The sequence below is a fragment of the Cucurbita moschata genome, unplaced genomic scaffold (assembly GCF_002738365.1).
Source record: "Cucurbita moschata cultivar Rifu unplaced genomic scaffold, Cmos_1.0 Cmo_Scf00022, whole genome shotgun sequence".
NCBI lineage: Eukaryota > Viridiplantae > Streptophyta > Magnoliopsida > Cucurbitales > Cucurbitaceae > Cucurbita > Cucurbita moschata.
In genome coordinates this window covers 2,031,007-2,053,751 of record NW_019268538.1, presented here as the reverse complement: position 1 = coordinate 2,053,751, position 22,745 = coordinate 2,031,007, and the positions used below count along the sequence as shown (strand labels likewise).

General features: G+C 34.0%; 3 protein-coding genes, 1 long non-coding RNA gene and 1 other non-coding gene across 6 annotated transcripts; 2 read left to right on the top strand and 3 right to left on the bottom strand.

The window, feature by feature from the left end:
* Nucleotides 1-14: 14 nt before the first annotated feature.
* On the bottom strand, nt 15-1,073 carry LOC111459791. Its single transcript, XR_002713337.1, has 2 exons — nt 510-1,073; nt 15-427 (listed from the first exon to the last, which is right to left on the bottom strand). It is a non-coding gene; the product is annotated as an uncharacterized LOC111459791 (long non-coding RNA).
* Nucleotides 1,011-1,082, top strand: TRNAG-UCC. Its single transcript has one exon. It is a non-coding gene; the product is annotated as a tRNA-Gly (tRNA).
* Nucleotides 1,083-6,852: 5,770 nt separating this feature from the next.
* Nucleotides 6,853-8,171, top strand: LOC111459789 (F-box/kelch-repeat protein At2g44130-like). Its single transcript, XM_023102850.1, has one exon. It carries the CDS (start codon nt 6,943-6,945, stop codon nt 7,984-7,986), a length of 1,044 nt encoding a protein of 347 aa, XP_022958618.1. The 5' UTR covers nt 6,853-6,942; the 3' UTR covers nt 7,987-8,171.
* On the bottom strand, nt 8,105-12,385 carry LOC111459787 (probable acyl-activating enzyme 18, peroxisomal). The gene is made up of 14 exons (XM_023102848.1): nt 11,971-12,385; nt 11,755-11,884; nt 11,417-11,670; nt 11,111-11,312; nt 10,671-10,711; nt 10,278-10,406; nt 10,092-10,165; nt 9,783-10,003; nt 9,573-9,667; nt 9,283-9,499; nt 9,064-9,189; nt 8,871-8,969; nt 8,394-8,600; nt 8,105-8,329 (listed from the first exon to the last, which is right to left on the bottom strand). The coding sequence occupies exons 1-14, from the start codon at nt 12,237-12,239 to the stop codon at nt 8,213-8,215; spliced, it is 2,181 nt and encodes a 726-aa protein (XP_022958616.1). The 5' UTR covers nt 12,240-12,385; the 3' UTR covers nt 8,105-8,212.
* Nucleotides 12,386-13,736: 1,351 nt separating this feature from the next.
* Nucleotides 13,737-17,791, bottom strand: LOC111459192 (glucan endo-1,3-beta-glucosidase 4-like). Of its 2 annotated transcripts, XM_023101968.1 has the most exons (5): nt 17,505-17,791; nt 16,606-16,747; nt 15,258-16,499; nt 14,012-14,039; nt 13,737-13,917 (listed from the first exon to the last, which is right to left on the bottom strand). In XM_023101968.1, the coding sequence occupies exons 2-5, from the start codon at nt 16,700-16,702 to the stop codon at nt 13,752-13,754; spliced, it is 1,533 nt and encodes a 510-aa protein (XP_022957736.1). In that variant the 5' UTR covers nt 16,703-16,747; nt 17,505-17,791; the 3' UTR covers nt 13,737-13,751. The 2 variants fall into 2 exon arrangements, with proteins under 2 accessions (XP_022957736.1, XP_022957737.1); XM_023101969.1 differs by lacking the exon at nt 17,505-17,791 and having other exon boundaries at nt 16,613-16,741.
* Nucleotides 17,792-22,745: the final 4,954 nt, after the last annotated feature.

Sequence of the window (22,745 nt, the reverse complement as noted above, 5' to 3'; positions counted from 1 at the left end):
TGTAAATAGTCTTAGTAGGAAGCAAAGAATCAGATGCAATTACCATAACTGGCACACTCATTAGCCTCGCAGTTCCAGCTACATGGTAACAGTACCAATACAGTTCTTCAAAACTATCATATCCTCAATCAAAAGATAAGGATGACTTTGTTGAGTACTTAAAAATGTGTAATTATGTGAAAAAATGTGTTCGCAAGTGTTTAGAAAGTTATTCCAAACCGCTTTAAAGGACTGAGTTCTCCTGCCCCTTTCCTCTTTAGGGCTCCTACTGCTGTCCGATTCTTTTCTCATTTTGAATCGAAATTTGGACGTTGTGTGACTTAAAAGCAGCTTCCAGCACGTCCTAGGGACACCCTTCAAAGATGTCTTGCAAACATTCTTTGCACCCATCAAGCACTTGGGGACTTTCACAAGTTCATCTGTTCTCCTGCACCAAACTGCACCAATAAGAAAACAAAAAAGTCAACACTTTTCTGCATATTTTGATTTTGAAATGTCCAAAAATCCACGTTTTCATGGCTTCTCTGAGATGGGTTATCTTCATAATTCCATATATTGCTCTCTGCCGCTCCTTCGTCATCAGCAGAGTTCCCAAATAGAAGTTCTTCCCATATTCAGCGCAGATTCTCCGAAGAAATGAAGCATGAATCTTCGCCTCAAGAAATGGTTGGCCTCCTCAGATTGCTTTTCAACGTGCAAACCAGCCACAAAATTTAATGTCCGACGGCTTTTGGGTGCTGCAATTGCCCCATCTCTTCTCATTTCAAGGGTCGACCGATTTCGAAAATGCTTGCCTTTGCAATCAGCAATTCAAGAACTCATTATATAAATCTTTTGACAAAACCCAAAAAAATATTTTATTATTCGATACTTTCAGTTTAATTAAATAACATATCTTCGTTAACTTCTGAACAATTATTGAAATGCCCTACAAAATATTTTATTTATCGTATATTAAATATATTAAAAATACTTAGTTTATATATAATTAAAACCTTTCTTAACAAATTGCGTTTGTAGTCCAACGGTTAGGATAATTGCCTTCCAAGCAATAGACCCGGGTTCGACTCCCGGCAAACGCATTTTCTCTTTTGATAAAAAGTTACTCTTATTTTGATGATAATTGATTTAATCTCATTTTATATTTAAATATACTATTTCATAGAAAAACTTTTATTCTTCCCAAGAAAAACAATTTAAAATTTTATAAAAAATACAAAAACTAAACATAAAGTCCCCTCTTTATATCTAATCACCAAAGAAATTATGTTAATAATTGAGTTTTTTTAGATTAAATTTTGTATGTATGCTTATATCTAATCACCAAAGAAATTATGTTAATAATTGAGTTTTTTTAGATTAAATTTTATATACGAAGCATACATACAAAATTTCAGCCGCCCATGACGCATTATAAAGAAAAAAGAAAAAAAAAGAAATAATATTACTTTGAAAAAGACATGCCCCAAATGGACTACTGTTCAGTTTTAATTAATTAATTTTTAATTACAAAATTAAAAAAAAAAAAAAAGTCGCAATTTTTTAATAATAATAATAAAAAGAAAATAAGGGAGGCTATTATAAGGAATTGAAAAAAATAGAAATAAAAATAGCGGAAATAAATATCTCAAAAAGACACGCCTTCTAGAAGAAATGATTGAGGGAGTGGTGCGATGCATATGAAATTAAATCGTGGCCGACAAAAAGAACCGGAACCTCCATTTGTCGGACCGGGTCCACTTCGTAGCCCAGCCCTCCCCTCGCCACCGCCATGATGAATAATGTATAGGCTATAACATCTATCATAAAGTTTCATCTATAATATATATTGTAACGTCATGTCATATATATATATATATATTTATTTATTTATTTTCGAAAATTAAAACTTATAAAATACATATCATTTAATGCATGGGAATAGAAAGAAGAAAAAAATTTGGATACTCGTAGTCCATGGACGGGATCTAATAGATGCATCAAATGGGCGAATAAAGATCGTGTTTTGAAGAAATTCTTATAAAATGATCCTCTGATTCTACACGTAAAGCTCGTTGTTCTCCTCAATTCCCCTTTGAGGAACAAGGATGATAGTCCCAACATTTCATTACCTTCCCTTTTTTGCAGATCTCCTTTGGCTTCTTCATCATCTTGTTTCATCCTTCTGGGATATTCGATACGAGTCCGGGCCTCCTAAAAAAGCTTTCTGAAAAGAATGCTGACTGCTTGAACATTTTAAGACATTGAATCGTCTTGCTCTTGTGAGCACTAATCATCAGTGGTAAAAGTCGTTGGAATTCTCATTTTTTTGTCTTTACACTCTCCTCTATACGAATTTCAAATGTCTTTTTATGGTACAGATGATTGCCCCTAAGGCACGTACCAACATCTTTATCTATAACCTGAATTTCTTGATTCACGACGTCGAGTATCTGCACTTTTAACTTCGTGACTCGACTTGTAGACGATGATACCACCACCTTCAAAGACGTGATCCTCTTTTCTTCACATGTGCTAATGTTCATAAAAAGCTTAGAAGTCGGCCCTTGTGTTCTGATTCAGGGGGACCAACAGCCACTAGCTTTCGACTCATTGGTAAAGTGAGAGCACCTCCGAAAGAAACGAAACACTTCATTCCATAACTCAAGTTTATCTTTCTGTCCGTCAGAAGGTGAATCATAACCAGAAGAATTAGTCGAAAAATTAGTAAAGGTTAATTTATGGTATATATTTAATGCAATTAGTAGATATTTATGTAATTACGAAACTTTTAAAAAATATATATCATTAATATTAAATTTAAATCTGAACTTGTGTGTGTAAAGTTAGTTGAAATATTATAATGCACGTATTAATTTTTGTTACCTAATTTATTGACTCCCAAATTAGATGATTAAATTATGAACCTTATTTATTTTTTTGGAAGATTCTCATTTAACATTATTAATTCCAATAATCTTATCTTATAACTTAGATAACATTTGAGGCCCCACTTAGCAAAAAAACCAAAACAAAAAGTAAAAGAAACGAAAATGATAACATTTCAGGCCCCACTTTGCAAAAAAAATTAAATAATTGTCATTTATACCCAATAAAATTGCTATGCCTAACTCTAATATATTTTAATAATTATATATAATTCCTTATAAATTACGGCCTACTTTATTTATTATTATTTTTATTGCAAATAATTTGTGTTAAAGTATTTTAATTTTTCGAAAATTTAATAAAAGTTTTTTTTTATAGAGTCGACTTAAATATAATTTAATTATTTTTAAGATAAAGTTTATTTGTTCGAGACGTTACAAATTAAAAAATTTATTGGTTCAAATTATTTGATATTATTATATAAAAAAGTATAAATTTTAATTTATTAAATGCGTTGACTTGAAACATACATTAAAGCAACGTAACGTGATTTAGTGTTGTTACGACATATTTAATTATGAATTTAGATATATTTTAGTGTGACCATTTATTAAGAGTTGACAATATTAATTAGATTTATTTCTACTGCAAAAAAAATGTTTTTTTTATTTAATAGATGTAGCACTCAACTTTCAAAATGCCTATAAATTTTAGTCATTAAGTAATGATAAATTTTATATAGATTGATTACAAAGGGTATTTTTGTCAACCATAATAAATTTAGTAGATGATGCAATGAATCGGATACCCGAAGCGTGACCCACCGACCAATTCGATTTTTTTTTTATTTTTAAAAAATTTAATACAATCCAATTCAAATTAAAAAAAGTTTGTAATAGAATTATTGATATCTATCCTTTTAAATATTTGATATTTGAATTTGAACTGATTTTAGTTATTTTAAATAATTTTAGAAGAATCTCTCGAAATTTTGACGTTTACAAAAAAAAAATTTTAAAATAATTTTAGAAAAATAGGAAAATAAATTGTTCAGCTATGAACTCTATTTCAGTCACTAACCATCAAACTCGAAATTTTGACGTTTACGAAAAAAATTTAATCCAACTACTGATTTACCACGCTTTTTTCTCCTCGAATAAAATATTTAATATTTTAAATTCAACGCCGTGATTATCAAGTCATTAATTTAATTAGGAATATGTCAATAATTATAGAATATTTTGTCAACTTATTTATTACTTTTTTTTTAAAATAATGATAATAATTAAAAACAATGCCGTTTATTTTTTTTTTTGCAGTTAATGTTTACCTCTTTCAAAATAAATACCGGAGACATTAAATTTTTGTTATTAAAATAAATAAATAAATAAATAAGTATTATATATATATATATATAATGGAGACAAAATTTTATAAACTTATTTTTCCATTATTTAAGTATATTTAAAATAAAAATCGACTTTAAATTAATAGAAAAAATTAAAAAAAAAATGGCATGGTCCACTAAAATAAATAAGTGAGAATGACATGTGAAAATTAAACAAAATGATTTAAAAATTTTTTTATTGTGGGTCCAACAAATTATGATTTTTTCTCCCTTACTTTTTTAAAATTAATTTTAATCACCATTAATATTTTTAGTGACACAAATATGTCGGTGTGAGATTATGAGCATGCTTGTTTTTTAAACAATATATTTCTAAAAAAAATTAATTTATCTAGACAAAATTTATAAAAATTATTTATTTTAATTTTTTTAAAAGACAAAAAAAAATAATAACAAGATTCCCTTTATTTCAAAACAAATAAAAGGTAGATAAAAAATAAATTAAATAAGGTCATAAATAAAAATTAAAATAAAATTTTGGTTTTTAATTTTATTTATTACCCTCTTTATATCTCTAACCAAATATTTAAATTCCGAGTCGAATTAAAACTATTTTTTAATGTTTAAAATTTAATTTAAATATTGAAAATTTTGTAAAATTAGATAAATAAATAAATTTAGTTATTAAAAAAAAAAAAAAACTTGAAGTGGACATATATCTGAACAAAGGGATTGATTAAAGATAAAGATTGGTTTGGATACTATGAATTGAGTGTGACAATACAAAATTAAAATAATGTAATAATTATAATAAGATATATAGACTTTATGGCATGTGACACCAATTATTTTGTGTTGATTTTCCACGTATAATTCCAAATAAATAAAACATTTTTGTTTTTACCTCCCTAGGCCCCATTTCTTTTGCTTTTTGCTCCCTCCCTACAACTTGCTTCTCCTTTTCAACCTTTTCAACTTTTGCATTTTAGTCCACTCTTTTTCGTATTTGCAATATCATTCCTTAAACTCAAATCAACCGATATATCTTTTTCGCCCCACTATTTCCTTTATTCACGATAAACCCTTCTCCCGATTATTTAATTTAACAAATTATTTACAATAAATGAACAGGACAAACGTCTATTTTCAAGTAACCCTGACCAAAACAGGTTGTTAATACGAGTAAGCTAAGTCCATTAGAGTGAGCGTCCTTGTATAGTAGTTTCGTGGATACTCCTTTCGAGCTATGGTATTAATTATGACCTTCCTTTTCTAGATCCTATTCTCCACGTCTATTTTAAATATCAATATTGGAAAGGAAAATACAAAGCGTACCCGTGAACAACCCTCCAAATACTTTTTTGGAAAGTTTTCGGTTCAAATCAGAAATTGATTTTCCAATTTTACCTTATTATTTTTATATAAAAAAAAAAACAAAAAACAAAAAGAAACTAGTTGCTTATTCACTATGCCAGCCATCAATCTTCTAGAAGCTTTTTTTTTTTTTTTTTTTGGAAAAGTGGGGAGAAAAAGTTGTCATTTTCATAGCCATAATGGACACTGAAAAAAAAACCCTAATTTTCAAATTTTGCAAGTTGAGCTGTGCTCTAAGCTTTATTTTTTCTATATTTATCTTTTTGCAAAAATTAGTTTTTTTTTTCTTAACCTTCTAGAAGGTTTTTGTGAGTGGTGGCCCTCTTGTGTCTTACAAGTTTATCCAACTAATTACTTTACATCAATTTTATCCAATATTCAATAAATATTTTACTTTTCAATCTAAATTAATAATATTAATTTTTAAAATTAATTGTATCTTAAGAATTATAAGGTAAAGAATTCAAATCTTTCATCTTAGTTAAATTATTTTAAAATATTATAATTTTTTAATCAAAATAAATAATACAAAACACGTTAAAAATATCAATGGAATATTTAAAAAGAAAAAAAAAAAAAGTGGGAGAAAATAAGAATTCCTCCATTACAAATGTAATCCTATCAATGGACAGTCAAAAATTAATTAAATAATTATATCCACGTGTCGATATCCTACCGGCATGGATCTGTCGTGGGACCACACACAACGACAGGCGGGAAGACTTCGAAACCAAAGCATACTCTTCAGTCGCCTTATCCTATCCAAGTCTCTTTCCTTTTTAAGGGCCGAAATATATATTTTTCTTTATATATATATATATAAATAAAAAGGATAACCATAGTTTTATATATTTTAAAAAACGTGTAAATTCAGAGGCTAAATTTGTCATTTCGTTAGTTTATTAATTTTACTAAGTAAACATTTTGAGCTTTAGAATTAACTTATATATAATATAAGGTTAGAGAATATTATATTATTTTAAAAACTACCAATTTCAAAATTAACCACTAAATAGGTAATCTAACCCAAAATACAAAAAAAAGAGGCAATGGGACATGAAAGTACGATATGGTCCTTGCGGCGTGAAAAAGGGATAACGATTGAGTTTGGGGAGTTTGGGCCATGAATAATTATTTAAATCTCACCGTTAATTATCCGGTGAATGTAAGACTGGAAAATAAATATTTATATATATATATATATATAAAGAAAAATAATTAAAAAAAATTGGTTATTGGATTTATATAGTCGGGTGTTATAAATAGCAGAGTGAAGGATATGAAAGCATCAAAATCCTGAGTACCAAAGAAAATCGACCGTCTCTTTCGATCTAAATCTCACTCTTTTCTCAATGGAAACCTTCGAATTCCAATTCTCTGAGTTGATTCCGGGTCTCCCTGAAGAACTCGGCCTCGACTGCATCACTCGGTTGCCTTATACCACCCACCGTCTCGCCTCCGCCGTCTGCCGCCGCTGGCATCAGCTTATTTCCAGCCGCGATTTCTATTACCACCGTCGCAAATCTGGCGCTACCCGTCATCTTGCTTGCCTGATTCAGGCACTTCCCCCTGCTTACACTGCCACTGGATGGAAGCTCTGCACCTCACTCAGTTATGGAATCACCGTTTTCGACCCACTGAGTCAATCCTGGGACCGAATCTCTCCGATTCCTCAATACCCTGATGGGCTCCCTTTGTTCTGCCACATAGCTAGCACCGAAGGAAAATTGGTTGTTATGGGTGGGTGGAACCCAGAGACTTACGATCCGATTGTCGATGTTTTCGTTTACGATTTCACTAGATGTGCGTGGAGGAAGGGTAAAGATATGCCTTCTGAGCGATCCTTTTTTGCAATTGGGGCTTCCGATGGCCGAATCTACATCGCCGGTGGCCACGATGGGAGTAAGAACTCCCTGAAAACCGCCTGGGTCTACGATCTGAGAAGCGACGAGTGGACCGAGTTGCCGGAAATGAATCAGAGGAGGGACGAGTGCGAAGGGCTGATGGTCGGCAGCGAGTTCTGGGTGGTGAGCGGCTACGACACCGAACGACAGGGAATGTTCGACAGCAGCGCCGAAGTCTACGATTTCGATTCCGGCGAGTGGAGGGTCGTGGATCAGGCGTGGGAGACCGGACGCTGCCCCCGAGCATGCGTCGGAATGGGTAAAGACGGAAAACTGAAAAACTGGTCGGAATCGGCGCCGTCGGTGAGAGTCGGAGCCTGTGGGATGGTGATCGGAACCCAGCTTCTGGTGACCGGGTCGGAGTACCAAGGGGCGCCGCAGAATTTCTGTCTGATGGAGAAGGAAGAAGGGCAAAATAGTAAAATAACGAAAATGAGTATTCCAGAAGAGTACTCCGGGTTTGTACAATCAGGGTGCTGCGTGGAGGTGTAATTGACGAAAATACCCTCAATCGAAATCGGGAAACGGGGAGGGCATTATGGTATTTTCAGAGATGTAGGGTATGTACATAAATACATATAGAAGGGGAAGAGATTACGAATTTTGTTTTGTGTAACGCGTAATTTGATTTCCCCTCATTTCCCGTATAATATAAAGTTTTAAAACTTTACTATATTTTTATTATTATTACATATATATATTTTTTATTTTCTTGTCTCTAAAGTTTAGTTCCAGCAGAGGAGAGCTCATCCTTCATCTGCTTCCTCAGAACTCTTCTCAGTAACTTGTTAGAAGCAGTTCGCGGAAAGCTTGGCACAATTTTCACAAACCCAACCTGCAATTTCATTTCAATTTTCACATGAACTTGAAGGAATATGAACTTTCCATAGCATCCTTACCTTGAATAAGGGGTTGAGATTGCTTTGAATTGCTTTTGACAGCTTCATTTTCAGCTCTTCTGTGGACCTTTTGTATCCTCTTTTTAGCACCACCAAGATGACTAGCTTTTCCGGACCAACTCCTGTGGGCGACACGCTCACTGCAGCCGTTTCCAATATGCTCTCGTCGACATTGTTGCATATGCGCTCAATCTCAACCGAACTTGTCTACATAATGTTAGAAAGAAACGGATGTTATATGATCCAAATGTTCAGAACTACATTGTATGTTGTTTTTTAATAGAGTTTGTATGTGAGATTCCAAGTCGGTTGGGGAAGAGTACGAAGCATCCTTTATAAGAGTGTAGAAACCTCTAGCTTTGAGGGGAAGCCCAAAAGGGCAAAGCCTAGCGGTGGGTTTGAGCTGTTACATAACACTAAATTCAAGTTTTATTGAGATGCAGATGCTATCGACTATTACTGGAGAAACGTCAGTACCTTGATGCCGCCGAGATTCATGGTGTCATCAGCCCTACCTTGAACAACAAAATAGCCTCCAACAGTTCTTTTAAGGATGTCTCCATGTCTCCTCAGTTGCTGCAACGAAGCGAATCAGGTAAAAGATGGCTTGAGAATGGAAGAAATCTATAAATTACAAGAAAGGTGTGCTTGAGTTTGAGCTTGACCATACCATTCCCTTGTAAATTGGCATTCCCTTGAAGTAAACTTCATGATGATCAGCGTTTAGTAATCTATCACTTGCTCCCAGATACAAAGGGAATAATCCTATTTCACCAACGCAAGCCTGATCCTCTGGCTGTTAATAACAAGAAAGAAAATATAAGATACTCGATTTCTTCGTCGATAAATTCACGAACAACTTAAAAATGTGCATATTTCTTGCTCTTACGTAAGGTATTCCATATTCATCAAGGATCACAAATCCTGTGGCCATAGATGGTGTGCTAAAAGTTCCAAAAGCTTGTGGTTGTAATGGACTTCCCATGATGTAGCATGAAGCAAGTTCCGTGCCACCGCAACATTCAATTACCGGTTTGTAATACGACCTCGAAGAAAGCCAGAGGTCATCATCGACATTCGAAGTTTCCCCCGTCGTGCAAAAATACCTGCAGATATCAGCTTCCATGTCCATTAACTGATACTCATGTGGTAACTCAATAAGTACATGCCAATTATTACCTTATCTTTGTCCAATCTAAGTTTTCCATGCACTTTGTATCCTTCCATGTTTTTACCAGGCTTGGAACTGTTCCCAAAATGGTCACTCCTGCATCCTAAAACAAATGCACAGCAAGAAAATGTATAAAAACCGAAACGAGTTATCCTGGAGAGCAAGTCTGATGGTCGGGGTTCCGTAACCGACTTTATAAACATGAACAAAGATTTCACCTGGACGAACTTTCCAAATCCAGAGCCGAGTGGAGATCCATGATAGAGTGCAAGAGTTGCACCAGCTAACAGGCATGAGTACAATGAAATTGGCCCCATCACCCATCCTAAATTTGTAGGCCAACAGACAATGTCAGCAGCCTGAACATCCATATGAGCCCAGGAATCAGCCGTGCATCGAATGGGGGAAAGTTGTGTCCATGGGATTGCCTTTGGCTCTCCTGATTTGGGCCAAACGTTTATAAACAAATAGTAAGTACCAATGCCAACATATTGTATAAACAAGTAGTGCTTAGAGTTGCTTTTTACTTGTGGTTCCAGATGAGAAGAGAATGTTAGTCATGGCATCTATTGAATGAAACACTGGAGAGTAATAATTTGATCTACAAAATAAAACATAACCGGCACTGTCCGTAATCTTTGGAAGACAACCTTAACAGCTGCAGAATTTAAGAGTGTTAAGAAATCTACAAGTAACCATTGTCATTGCAGTACCTTGGAAGATCCTTTGCAGTGGAAAGAAATTCTTCCCATGATAGGTCCTGTTTTCGCAAATTCACTTCCAATCTGTTTCCAGTTGCGGGGATCACAATAGCCTTACATGATCCACGTTCTATAACTCGACTGCGAACCGAAAAAACTTCCATGAGAAAGTGTCGTGCAGATACGAATTCTTAAACAGCTAAATCCATGTGTCAAATGGTAACATAGGCACTAAAACTTCCAAGAAACCTACTAAGAGTGACTTAAATTCTAAGTTGACAGATTAATCGAGCTGTGATAGCAAGCCTTGAAAAACCAGAGAATGAACTATTAATGTCATTCCATCTACACTTGCTTTCGTCACTGTAAGTTATGACTCGTAGAGTTGTTCATTGTTTACTTCACCTATATAAAGGATACTTCCTGCCTCCTCTCAGTATGAAATCCTGCTTCAAACATGAAATAAGAATTAAACATTGAAGAACACAAAAAGAAAGCCAAATGTTCAAAATTTGTTCTTGTATGAAAGCATATATAATAGTAAGTGTCAAATTTTGTATATTTCTTGCTCGATTTCTTACTGTAACAGCTCAAGTTCACCGCTAGCAGATATTGTCCTATTTGAGCTTTCCTTTTCAAGCTTCCCCTCAAGATTTTTAAAACGTGTCAGCTACATCAGTTCAAGAAGAAAACGAAGCATTCTTTATAAGGGTATAAAAACCTCTCTCTAACAGGCGCGTTTTAAATACTTTGAGGGAAACCCCGAAAGGAAAAGTTCAAAGAGGACAATATCTGCTAGTAGTGGGTTTAGGCTATTACACTCACCCTTACTTGTTTTAAATTACCTGAGTAAAGATTCCCTTTGCCTTCGATATCTGCAAACGAACGGCAACTTCGTTGGCAGCAAAGCTGTCAGCAATCGACACGACGACAAGTCCTGCTAGAACAATAGCTAAATATATAACAACTGCATTGACTGTCAATGGCATATCAATGGCAATAGCATCGCCCTTTGAAAACGTTGCATCAAGTGCATTAGCCACCAACCTGAACAGTATACCAAAATCTCATAAAAAAAGAGTAAAATATCATTCAACCTCTTCATTCCTTCTAATTATCACCAAAAAGAACTAACGAAGATTAGAGCATACATTACTTCCTCTCGAAGTTCTTTAAGTGTCATATGGTTCACATTTGAATCATCACAGCCTTCATCCCTCCATACAATTGCCAAACTATTATCATCTCTAAATGGACGACTTGAAGGAAGCAAACAACAATGGGCAATATTCAAAATGGAGTCAGGGAGCCATTTTCCCTTTGACTTCTCAGTCATATCTAGAATACACCTCGGTGGTTTTTGAAAAGTAACACAAAGCTCTTCCAAAACAATTGACCAGTAAATCTATAGCCATCAAAAGACAAGACAGTAATCACCAAAATGAATGCAACATATGGGGAAATCGCAGCACAGAGTTTGAATCCAAACCTCAGGGTTCTGAGAGGAGAATTCCTGAAAGAGCCTGAAACTTGAGATGGGATCTTTATATGAAGCTCCCAACAGCTTTGGACCATATAGCTCCATAATCCTTCCCAAGTTTGTTAGCTTAGATTGATCCCTACAAGTAGAAAACAGCGTAAACATTTAGAACACAAGGCTTAAGAATCCCTGCAAACTGATGATCGGGTTTAAGAGATTCATTACAGAGAAGGAAACCAATAGGGAGGAGGTCCATTGGAGGAGAAATTCCAATCAGCATAAACAGAGTAATAAACAAGCTGATGCAACCCATATGGATGTGAGGGTTTCAACACGGTTCGAGACATAAGCTGACGCCAAATGTCTCTAGGGTCTGATGTTTTGACCATGAACAGCGCATTCTGAAGAATGTTGTGGAATTCCAGAGCCGCTTCTGGGTTTAAGCCTGCCTCCACAAAATCTTCAATACTCAGTTCCCAAATGTTCTTCGCCATTTGTGCTTCTCCTCAAAATGAAATCTCTGTTGGGGTTTAGGGTATAAATCCGAGTCTGATGCAAGCGATTGTGGTTTTGGATCAGCCACGCTTCGACATTTGTGAGAATTTATGATCTAGGCCTGCCTTTAGAGTGAGTGTGACATCCTACTGAATTTATGATTTCTTTGAGCGGAAGGTGAATCCAACTGGAAAAAATAATAGTTGGCATTTTGATTTCAAAAAAGCAAAGCCAACTGCTCAACATGGCTAATATGGTATCATTATGGAGAGTCTGTTCATTAGGGATTTTTCTCCTTCAATTTATTTATTTTTTATAAAAAAATGTTTTTTTGTTAATATTTTATCAAAATATTTAAATTAAACAAAATATAATCTGTATATGAAATTGTACATAATTAATGATCTATTATACATATACCAAATACTGATAAGGTGATTTTCCATGTATAAATCTAAAATTTACTAAATTAGTAATTTTTTTAAAAGCTTTATTTCAAAAGAGAGTAATCTCACATTTAATTTCAAGTCAAATTTAATATAAAGTTTTTTATTTCATTGACTATCTTCCATGAGTTGTAATTATATGAATGGTCGTTATTAAATCTCATTCCATTTATAACCATTTTAATTAATATTCTTATTTATTTTAGTTATTAAATTTCATTTAATTTATAATCATTTTAATTAATATTCTTATTTATTTTGGGTATGACTCTTTCATAACCATTTTTATTAATATTCTCCTTTATTTAGTTTATGAATGATGATTAGTACTCTTATTCCTATATACAGGTTTGTCTAGCATTGTTCTTAGGTGTGAAGTTATGTGAAATCATTCTTGTTTTGTATTTGTCTGGAGGCAATTGTGACAGAGCTTTTGTTGTGAGATTTTGTAATGTGAGAGCGCAAGAGATACTTGTAAACACTTTGATTAAAGTGATTGGCTACCACACGTGGATGTAGGAGAATTTCTTTTATTAGAACCACGTAAATCTTTGTCTCTTTGTTTAATTACTGTTTATGGGCGTATGCGCTTGCTTCCACTTTCACTACAACAATTGGGTATCAGAACATTTTGGTTGTGACATTCAGAGCATTGGAAGTTTTAGTTTTACGACACAACAAGTGGTATCAGAGAATCGAAGGTTATAGCTTAAGCACAACACAATTAACTTGGGGATGATTGAAGTTATTGAAAAAGTAATAAATATCTTTAATTACATTAATTAGTTAATTTTTCCACTGAAAATCATTTAAATCAATATTTAAAATGATTTATTTATAATAATGAGATATTTAATTAATTTTAGTTAAATACATTAATTAAAATCAATTAATTTTAATAAAAGAATATACAACATATTTGAATGAAAAATATACAAAACTAAGACAACATCAAATAACCAATCAAAAATAAATTCAATAAATAATAATAATAAGTAATTATAAATATTAAAAATTAAACTTTGTACTTAATTTAACTCGTTAAAACGATACATTAAGTTGAAGTCAAAGCAGAAAGGAAGCAGACAAAAGCATGGACGACAACAAGAAGGGAAATAGCTGGGCTTCAAGTTTTGAACTTGAACTGGGAAAATTGCTGAAGGGTCCCGGGCTCAGTGAAGGCGCTGGGACCGACGCCCCGCCATCTGTATTACCACCGCCTGCATTAGCGCTGTCACAGAAAACACATTAGCCATTGTGCAGATACGTATATGAGCTTTCTAGAACTAAATAGCAGACAACATCAGGAGCTTCTTTTTGCTTACCTTCCTATGTATACACAGGAGCCATGACCTGCAAGAGGGCACCCATATTAGGAATACGGAATACGCTTCTTCGACTGTATTTCGTATATGTGTTTATGTGTGTGGTAGAAAGCATTTCCAGGCTCTAACATTCAAGTTACAATGGTGGTTTTTGCAAAAGACATTTCTTTAGTGTACAAATGGTGATCTGAAAGCACTTTCCGACTCGACACTTGAGTACCATCAGTGTTTTAATGGTGCTCTAATGTAATAGCTCAAGCTCATTGCTAGTAGATATTGTCCGCTTTGCCTCGTAACATATCGCTGTCAATCTTACGATTTTAAAACGTGTTTGTTAGGGAGAGGTTTCTACACCCTTATAAGGAATGTTTTGTTCTCTTCTCCAACCGATGTGGGACCTCAAAATTCTCCTCCCTTTAGGGCCAGCGTCCTTACTGGCACACCACTTCGTGTCTGGCTCTGATACTATTTGTAACAGCCCAAGCCCACCGCTAGCAAATATTGTCCACTTTGGCCTATTACGTATTGCCGTCAGCCTCACGACTTTAAAACGTATCTGTTAGGGAGAGGTTTCCACACCCTTATAAGGAATGTTTTGTTCTTCTCTCCAACCGACGTGGGATCTCACATCTAATCATCTCTTCATGCATTCTTCGCTAATGCATTCTTTTTCCTAGATACTATTAATAAACCCAACAAGAAAATACATTCTTTGGAAAAGAAATTCTTGAGGATTGAGGAAATTTGGATGGTTGATAATTAAATAGAGTGTTGAAATATCATCACATCACTTGCCCAATAGAGTCAACCCCAATAATGGTACGAGCTTATAGAGATTTTAGGAAAGATACCTATATATATTTTAGGGGAGAGATCTAAAAAGAAAAAGATTTAGATTTGTTACGTCTCGATTGCGTAGGCTCTAGTATAAATACTCCTCCACCCTTCCTAGTTTTCATTCAAGAAATTCAAAAACAAAAAAAAGTAGAAGTATTCTAGAAAGTGTCTTGTATTCTCTTTTCGATTGGTGTTAATAAAGAGTGCGAGTGTTTCCCACAGAAACTCCAACATAGAGTACTATCCAGAAGGTGAAATTCAGACTGTTTAGGCTCAGTTTGGTTCATGTTAGAGTAAGTTGGTTCAATTCAGGTCCAACATACCTAGTGATCAAGCCAATAGCTCTGTTGGTTCAGTTGGGAACCCATTTCCCCTTAGATAAAGCAAGGACTTGGAGAAAGGAACTTACTTGGATTAGTATTAGTTAATGTTGCTGTGCCTTCAAAGTCACATGTTCCGCCATGGCCTTGCATTTTCTGATAGTAGTCATTATAAGCATAAGAAGCATGGTTTACGACGTTATCGGGAAGAAAACACGGTTGCCCTGGTTGAATAGCAGAACAATTGGCTCCACCCTGCCCACAAGCCCAGTTCAGACCACTTTGCAACTTACCAGGATCTGCACCATCTTTAGCCACACAGTAAACAATAGAAGAACTCCCAGTGACACTGCTGGATATCAAACTCAAACGATATATAGCAGAACCGTTGGTGGAAAGAACTCCCCAGTTATTCTCTGACATAGGCCCAGGCTTCTGGTCTTCACTGAACAACTCATATACGTAGGCGTTAACAGGATTAGTTGGCTCGCTAGGTGGACCGGAGCCATTCAAAACCCTACCGAGCAGATTGTTCACATATATCTCAGCATTTTTCTTGGTTGCATAAGTTTCATTGGCTCCACCAGACCAAGGCCAGCCAGATTCAGTCACCATAATGGGGATACCAGAAAAGTTGAGAGATTTTACTGAATGATAGGTTGCATCCAACATGGCATCAAACATGTTGGTATAGTGGAGGAGTGTGTTCGGGTCAACAATCCGCCGGTTAATAGACAACGGCCGGAAAAGAGCATAATCTAGTGGGAAAATCCCGTTTCCTTTCATGTATCCATAATAAGGATAAACATTCAACATATAATATGACTTGGTGTTCTTCAAAAACTGAAGGAGTGGGTAAATGGTGGAATTCAATGAAGAATTGAATGTGGCTGTGGAAGGAGGAAACGACGTAACAACGACATCCATAGACTGAGGAGTTGAAACTTTGACTTGAAGATTTAGGTTCGCTGCCACAAGAGCTTTATGAAGGTATTTCATGGCACGGATCAAGAACGGGCCTGCATTGGGGAAAGACGTAAGAACCTCACTGCCTACAGCAATGGCTGTTATATTGGTTGCAGGTATATAAAGTGCAACATTTTTGTTAATCCAAGCTGCAGCCGCTGATGGAGACTTTCCAAGTTTTAGAACCTCCTCATTTGTAACACCAACCATTACTTCAATGCTACTGTTTGCCAAGGCTTTGAGTAATTGCGCATCAGCATCGTAGAGTCGAACATGAGTTATTTTGTAGAGTTCGAGCATTGAAACCACCTTTGAAGCAGGTGGAAGATTGGATACATGAGTCCCAATATTTATCCCAACAAATGCTGGGTAACACAGAAGGAAGAATGCATGCTGTGAGTGTTACAGAAGGAGGTCGCTCTTGAATTGAATTTTAGCATTTAAGATACTAGAAAGAGTTTATAGAAGTACCTCTTACATGAAAAAACATGGCAGACACAAGCAAAAGCACAATGGCAGACCATTTCTCATGCCTCCTCCAATTCACCAAAACGTCAACCTCAAACATCTCTCCGTTCCTTCGAGTCGTCCCTCAGCAGTTTAGTTTACCGGCCTGTCAAAATTACGATGAAATGCCACCAAGAGAGAACAAAATTCAATAAAGACTGCAAGATATCGACAGTACATCAGAGTCGTGCTCGTTGCATATGGAAAAGAACGATTACAAGATCAAACCAAACAGAACCAAAATGATATTGAAATACAAAAGATTACTAACGTACTCTCAGTCCAAGTCAAAAACATCTAAATAATTCTATCCCAAGCAACTCATTACCTAATTACTAACATACCTTTAATACCCCAAAAACATCCCTAATTCTATCCTAATAACACTCCTATCAAGATCACAATCGCTTCTTACACAGAATTATAACAGGAAGAGACCCTAAACCAAAACAAGCAGATACAAACAACGAACAAATTCATATGTAAGCAAGTAGCTAACCACTAATTACCAAACATTAACCCATAAGCACAAATGAGAGTAGAATACAGAACAACAAACGACCCAACCAACGAGATCGAATTTCCTACAACTGAAGAAAACCCTGATGAAATAAAACGATAAAAACCTTAATCCCCACAAATAAACAGAGAACCCCCAATATCTGCCGCTCCATGGCATGGGAAAGGCAGCAAACTACTATTACAACAAGCATCATGAACCTCGATGCAACAGGAACAGAAATCGCAGCAGTTCACAATAACACCTCCAATCCCCGCCATTCCCAGCTCGAGTAAAAAATCTACTGAAAATGACAATAATGTATGAATATTAAGAAAATCGGCAATGAAGTATCAACCAGTACCTTCAAATCCAGTATAGGAAGAGGGAAACTGCCGACCAGTCGGAGGACGGTGCGCTACGACAAACATTGGGTATTCACCATAATCTGTTGGATTATGACCTGGGGTATGTTTTTGTAGAACATTCCGCATCGAAATCAACGCCATGTGTAATGTTCTTCAGCTTCAGAAATGCATTTTTAAATTACCTGAAAAGGGAATAAAATATAATCATATTCGAACCACCGAGAGAAAAAGGGAGAGACGATCCCGTGATTTCCCTCCAAATTCTGTTCAACTCCACGTTGAAACGAAGCGCCAGAGTCAATCGAGTGACGTCGAGAAAAAGTTGAGAGCCGTTCGTTTTCAGCTGCTTATTGGGCCACTAATTCATGTAGCCTATGGGCTTCTAGGCCCATTATCCTGTACTGAAAGTGATCCGGAATTCAATCAGCCCAACGGTAATGGGCTTTTAAGCTTAGACAGAAGAAGCCCATTAAAAAACGACGTCGTAGTGTGTTGAATATGTGACGCTGAAAAAGGACAGAAGAGGAAGTGAAAAGTCAACGGAACTGTCTGGTGGGCTGTCTGCGGGCGACTGTCTTGTTCTGTCGGATTGGGCTGCACATAATTTTTTCTAATTTGGAGTTTCACACTAATGCCCAAACAAATTTGTCATTATTTATTTGCAAATTATAGTATTTTGATGTGAAATCTCACCAAAATCCATGCCCTCCAACCATTTTAAACCCAAAATAATAATAATAATAATAATAAAATATAATCCCCTCTTTTTTACCTTAAATAAATAAATGAATGTTACATCTAAAATAAAAGCGATCTTGATAATAAGATGATTATCGTAATAAGATGATTAAAAGATATTTAAAAGAATTGAAAATTCATGCTCTATACCAACAATCTGCCCCTTTTTTTTTTTTTCAGGTGGCTCAATTGTAGGAATTCTATATAGTATAATGCATGCGAGTGAAAACAACGCATGTTAAAATTACTGGGGTTGGCTTGTGAGAAATAGCTAACCTGTTTATACTTTTTATATATATACAACACGTCACTCGATTTTGATGTTTCAATAATTTTATTTTCACTTCATCCATATAGTTTTTTAATGTCACTTTTTTGTTTGTTTTTAAATATTTCAGTTATAATTTGTCAAACGAAAAAAAGTGGGACTTTAGGTAAAACCTTACCTTATAAGTAGAAGAATTTCTTACCAATTTATGCACTTTTTGTCTCCCCTTATGGTCGCGTCTACCAATATTAAGGAAATTTTTTGGTTCCTTCCTCCTTTTTTTCAAACGACTTTTACACATCGAACTTGTCCAACAAGTTCGATCACACGACTAAGACCAAACATGGGTATTTTGGTCTTTTGTGTTATCTTTAAAATAATTTTTTATTTTCTTGTTAGCTTGTGGGCGTAGAATTGGTCAAATTTTTTTTGCCGTTTGACCTTGAGACAGGTGTGTAACAAGACAAGGTGGAAATTACTATTTTAGGTTTTCATACTTAAATACGGTAGTTTTTTTTTTTTTTTTTAATTTTAAAAGCCAAAAATACATTTATATCATATTTATTAATAAAAAATTTAAGCTAATAATTATATTAATTTTACCCATCCGTTAAATTTAAGTTAGGTTTCATTAAAAAATAAAAAATAAAATTTACTATTTCACCTCAATAATTTGTAAGATGCGTCTAAAATGATAATTAGTGTTTTATTTATTGGGTTATGTCAATATTTTTCTCTTAAAATTATATAAAGATAAACTATGATGGCACGTACAATTCTTCATTCGACTTTTAAGCACAAATAAGTGCACGCTCAAACTTATTTGAACTAGTTTAGAATAGTCAACTTGAGATTGACTTTGAAACCCAAGTAGATAAGTAGTGCAGGAACAAACTAATATCATATTCGAATGAGAATAATACTCGATGATAAGATGATTATAAAATGCTTTAAAAAAAATTCAAAAATTAAATGAATTTTACTTTGAACAATTTTATATTAGGTAACCTTTTGAATTTTTTTTTTTATAATGGATGTAAATGATAATAAAGGGTTGATTTGGGTTAATAATTTTATAATGTTGGGTACAGCAGCGTGGCACGAGGAGGGTGAGATTTGGTGTCGTGTAATGTGTTGGGTGTGGCCTTTGAGCATCAAATTGACGCGGTTGTATTGTGGTCCATGCACCTTTAGTGCACCTAATCAAACCCCCAATACTAAATTTTGTATACAGCAGCGTGTTTACAGGTGTACGCTGTTTTCAGTGCGATAACGACTGTCATTCAACCACCACCGTCCATCTCATCTTAGGGAGATCGCAATGAACGGTCATACCCTTTCTCTCACATTCTTTACATTCCACTTTTTTACTTGTCTGTCGCGGTGCCCAAACATTCGAAAACTATTTTATTTATTTATTTATTTATTTTTAATTAATTTGGAACAAATAAAATAAATGCCTCGTAGCCAAGTGATTGTTTTAATCAGTAATATTTTAAAAATTATGAAACTAAATTAAAATCGAACTAAAAACCGTACGGAAAATTAGTTTTAAAAAAAAAACCTAAAAATAGAAATAAATGTGGAATATTTTCGTGAGTGTGAAGCAAACGATCCGGCAAGCGTCAACGAACTGAAGGCGAAGCGTTGACTTCTAAATTCTAATATTTTTCTTTCCAAAAAGGATTATAATCTGAGTTAAATAGAATAGTGTTGACGTTTTCTTTCAAACTTTTGAACTGTACGACCCACACGCGGCCAGGCGCGTACGCCCACGACGAACGTAACATAACAGCGTCGGTGCTGACATAAACGCGTTTATCCAATCCATGGATAACGTTTTGAATCTCGTCTCAAGCGGGTACAGGCCGTAATTGGTCTGTGACAGAAAGGGTTGGTGAGGCTATCACTTCCGCTCCTACCAGAAGGAGAAAAAAAAGGGAAAACCCAGCGGCAGGCATGGGATTTGGTTGTGTGGTAAAGAGCTGTATTGTTTGCAATAGACAGCATCACGTGGACAAGTAAATTTCCGCCAGGTGGATGTCAACCAATTCGTACAATGCAGAGTACCCACGCCTACATGTCACGTTTTATCAAATATTTTTATTTATTTATTTAAAACACAATATAAAAAATAATAATAATTAATTAAGTTGTATTATTATTTTGCATGCAGATCTGAAACGACACTACTTGTACTGCTAACGAATTGTCGGCTTCGAGTCCCCCCTTTCCCTCTTTACTTCCAATCATTTCACATTACGCAGTTAATTATGAGAATTTATTGCATTTAATTATCAAAGATCCGATCCACTCTCCTTTTAATTAATTAATTTACAATTAAACTTCTTCCACTATATCTTATTTTTCTAATTTTAATTTACCATTTAAATCAAAGTGTGAAGGGAAAGAAGCCCAAATGTCGATGAAATAAAATAAAATTTAAATGTCAGAATAATGAGTGGCAATAATGTGTACAATGATAATAATAATAATAAATAAATGACGTTGGGACTGCCCAATAATGAAAAATATTTACAAATTAAAAGGTTTGACTTTCTTGTAATAAAATAATTATAAATAAATGACATACAGTTGTCAAAATAAATAAAAAATAATAAAAATACCGAGATCTATCCATATTTAACTACACGATTAATAATATTATTTTTTACATTTCATTAATTTGAACGAGAGATCCTCAAGAAGCACGCAGCCGTTATTAAATATGAAAGGTGGGAGATTCGTATCATTTTATTAAAAAAAAAAAATGATTATTTCCTGTAAACTTAATTCATTGATTTATTTAATTTTTAATCCAAAAATATGTATTGTTATTATTTAAAAAAGATAATAGAAGTATTAATTGGTAATGTGGGACATTTTAATGTAACCCAATGTATTTATTAATTTTGTTTGTATGAATAAATCATGTGGATAAGATGGCGCCACGTGTACGTTGATAGAAGGTGTATTTTAGAAATCAGAATCAGAATCCAAAAAAACATATATTGTAAGGTAGTATGACAGATAATACATAAACAAATATATTAAAATGCATGCATGCCAGCACCAATATTTATTTTATTATTTCAAACTTTATACACATTTTTTCCTTTTTCCTAAGTTTTTGTTTCACTTTTTGGACTTTTATGACACTATCTATAAAATATTCCCATATAAACTTAGATAAATAAATGTGTCCATGAATTTTAATTTCATGGAATAATGGGATGAAACTATAAATATATATAATTGAACTACGACCATCCGAATAAGTGTGATTTTAAGAGTAGTATAGTCGAAAAAGATCTACTTATATTAATAATGTGTATCTTATTTTTGATATGAAACACGTAAGTGGAAGTAGTGCATGCTAAAAAAGACTTCTGTTGATCGATACTGTTGGGGTTGATTGGATCAGTCTCCAAGTGTGAGATTGTTGGATATGGAGCATGATGCTTAGATATATTTGGAACATATTTCGTAAAGATTTGATACATATAATAGAGTAGATTGAAATTATATATAAACCTCCGTGTTTACACAATGTACTCTTTTTTTTTTCATTATCTGTATTCTCATGTTCTTTGTGTTCATCTTGATTGAGTGTATGCATTGTTTTTATTTTTATTTTTAATGGAGGAAATGAAATTGAATGGAAAATATAAGGAAATGGTTGGGATGGAAAAGAAAAATAAACACAAACTTGGGAAAAAAGCTAGTTTGGTTTGGTAATTTACTTGGAGGGTGACATAAGCAGTGGCGATTGCGGTTTACGAAGAAGTCCAATTTTTTTTTTAAATATTATTATATTAATTTTTGACCAAAATAAATAAATATTTATATATATATAAAGGACTTTCCATTGAAACAGCAGAGATGAAAATGACTTCCCAGAATTTTGAAAATGTCAGAACTTCTTTTAATTTTCCCAACAAATTCATCTTAGCTTCACCTCCAAGCTAGCATCAATTTTGCATTGGAAATTTTTTTATTTAATAAATTATTAATTTTATTAAATACTCTAAAATAAAACTTAATTTTTTAAATAAATTTTAAAATAGATATTTAATTTTTTTTATTTGTGTTACGGGTTGGACATAAAATTTAACTGAAAATTAAAAAAAAAAAATTAATTTAAATTGAGAATTTTCTTAAAAAAATGAAAAAGGTGGGAGGTGGTAGGAATTGACGTACGCGGTCCTATATAAACCCCAACACTCCCAGA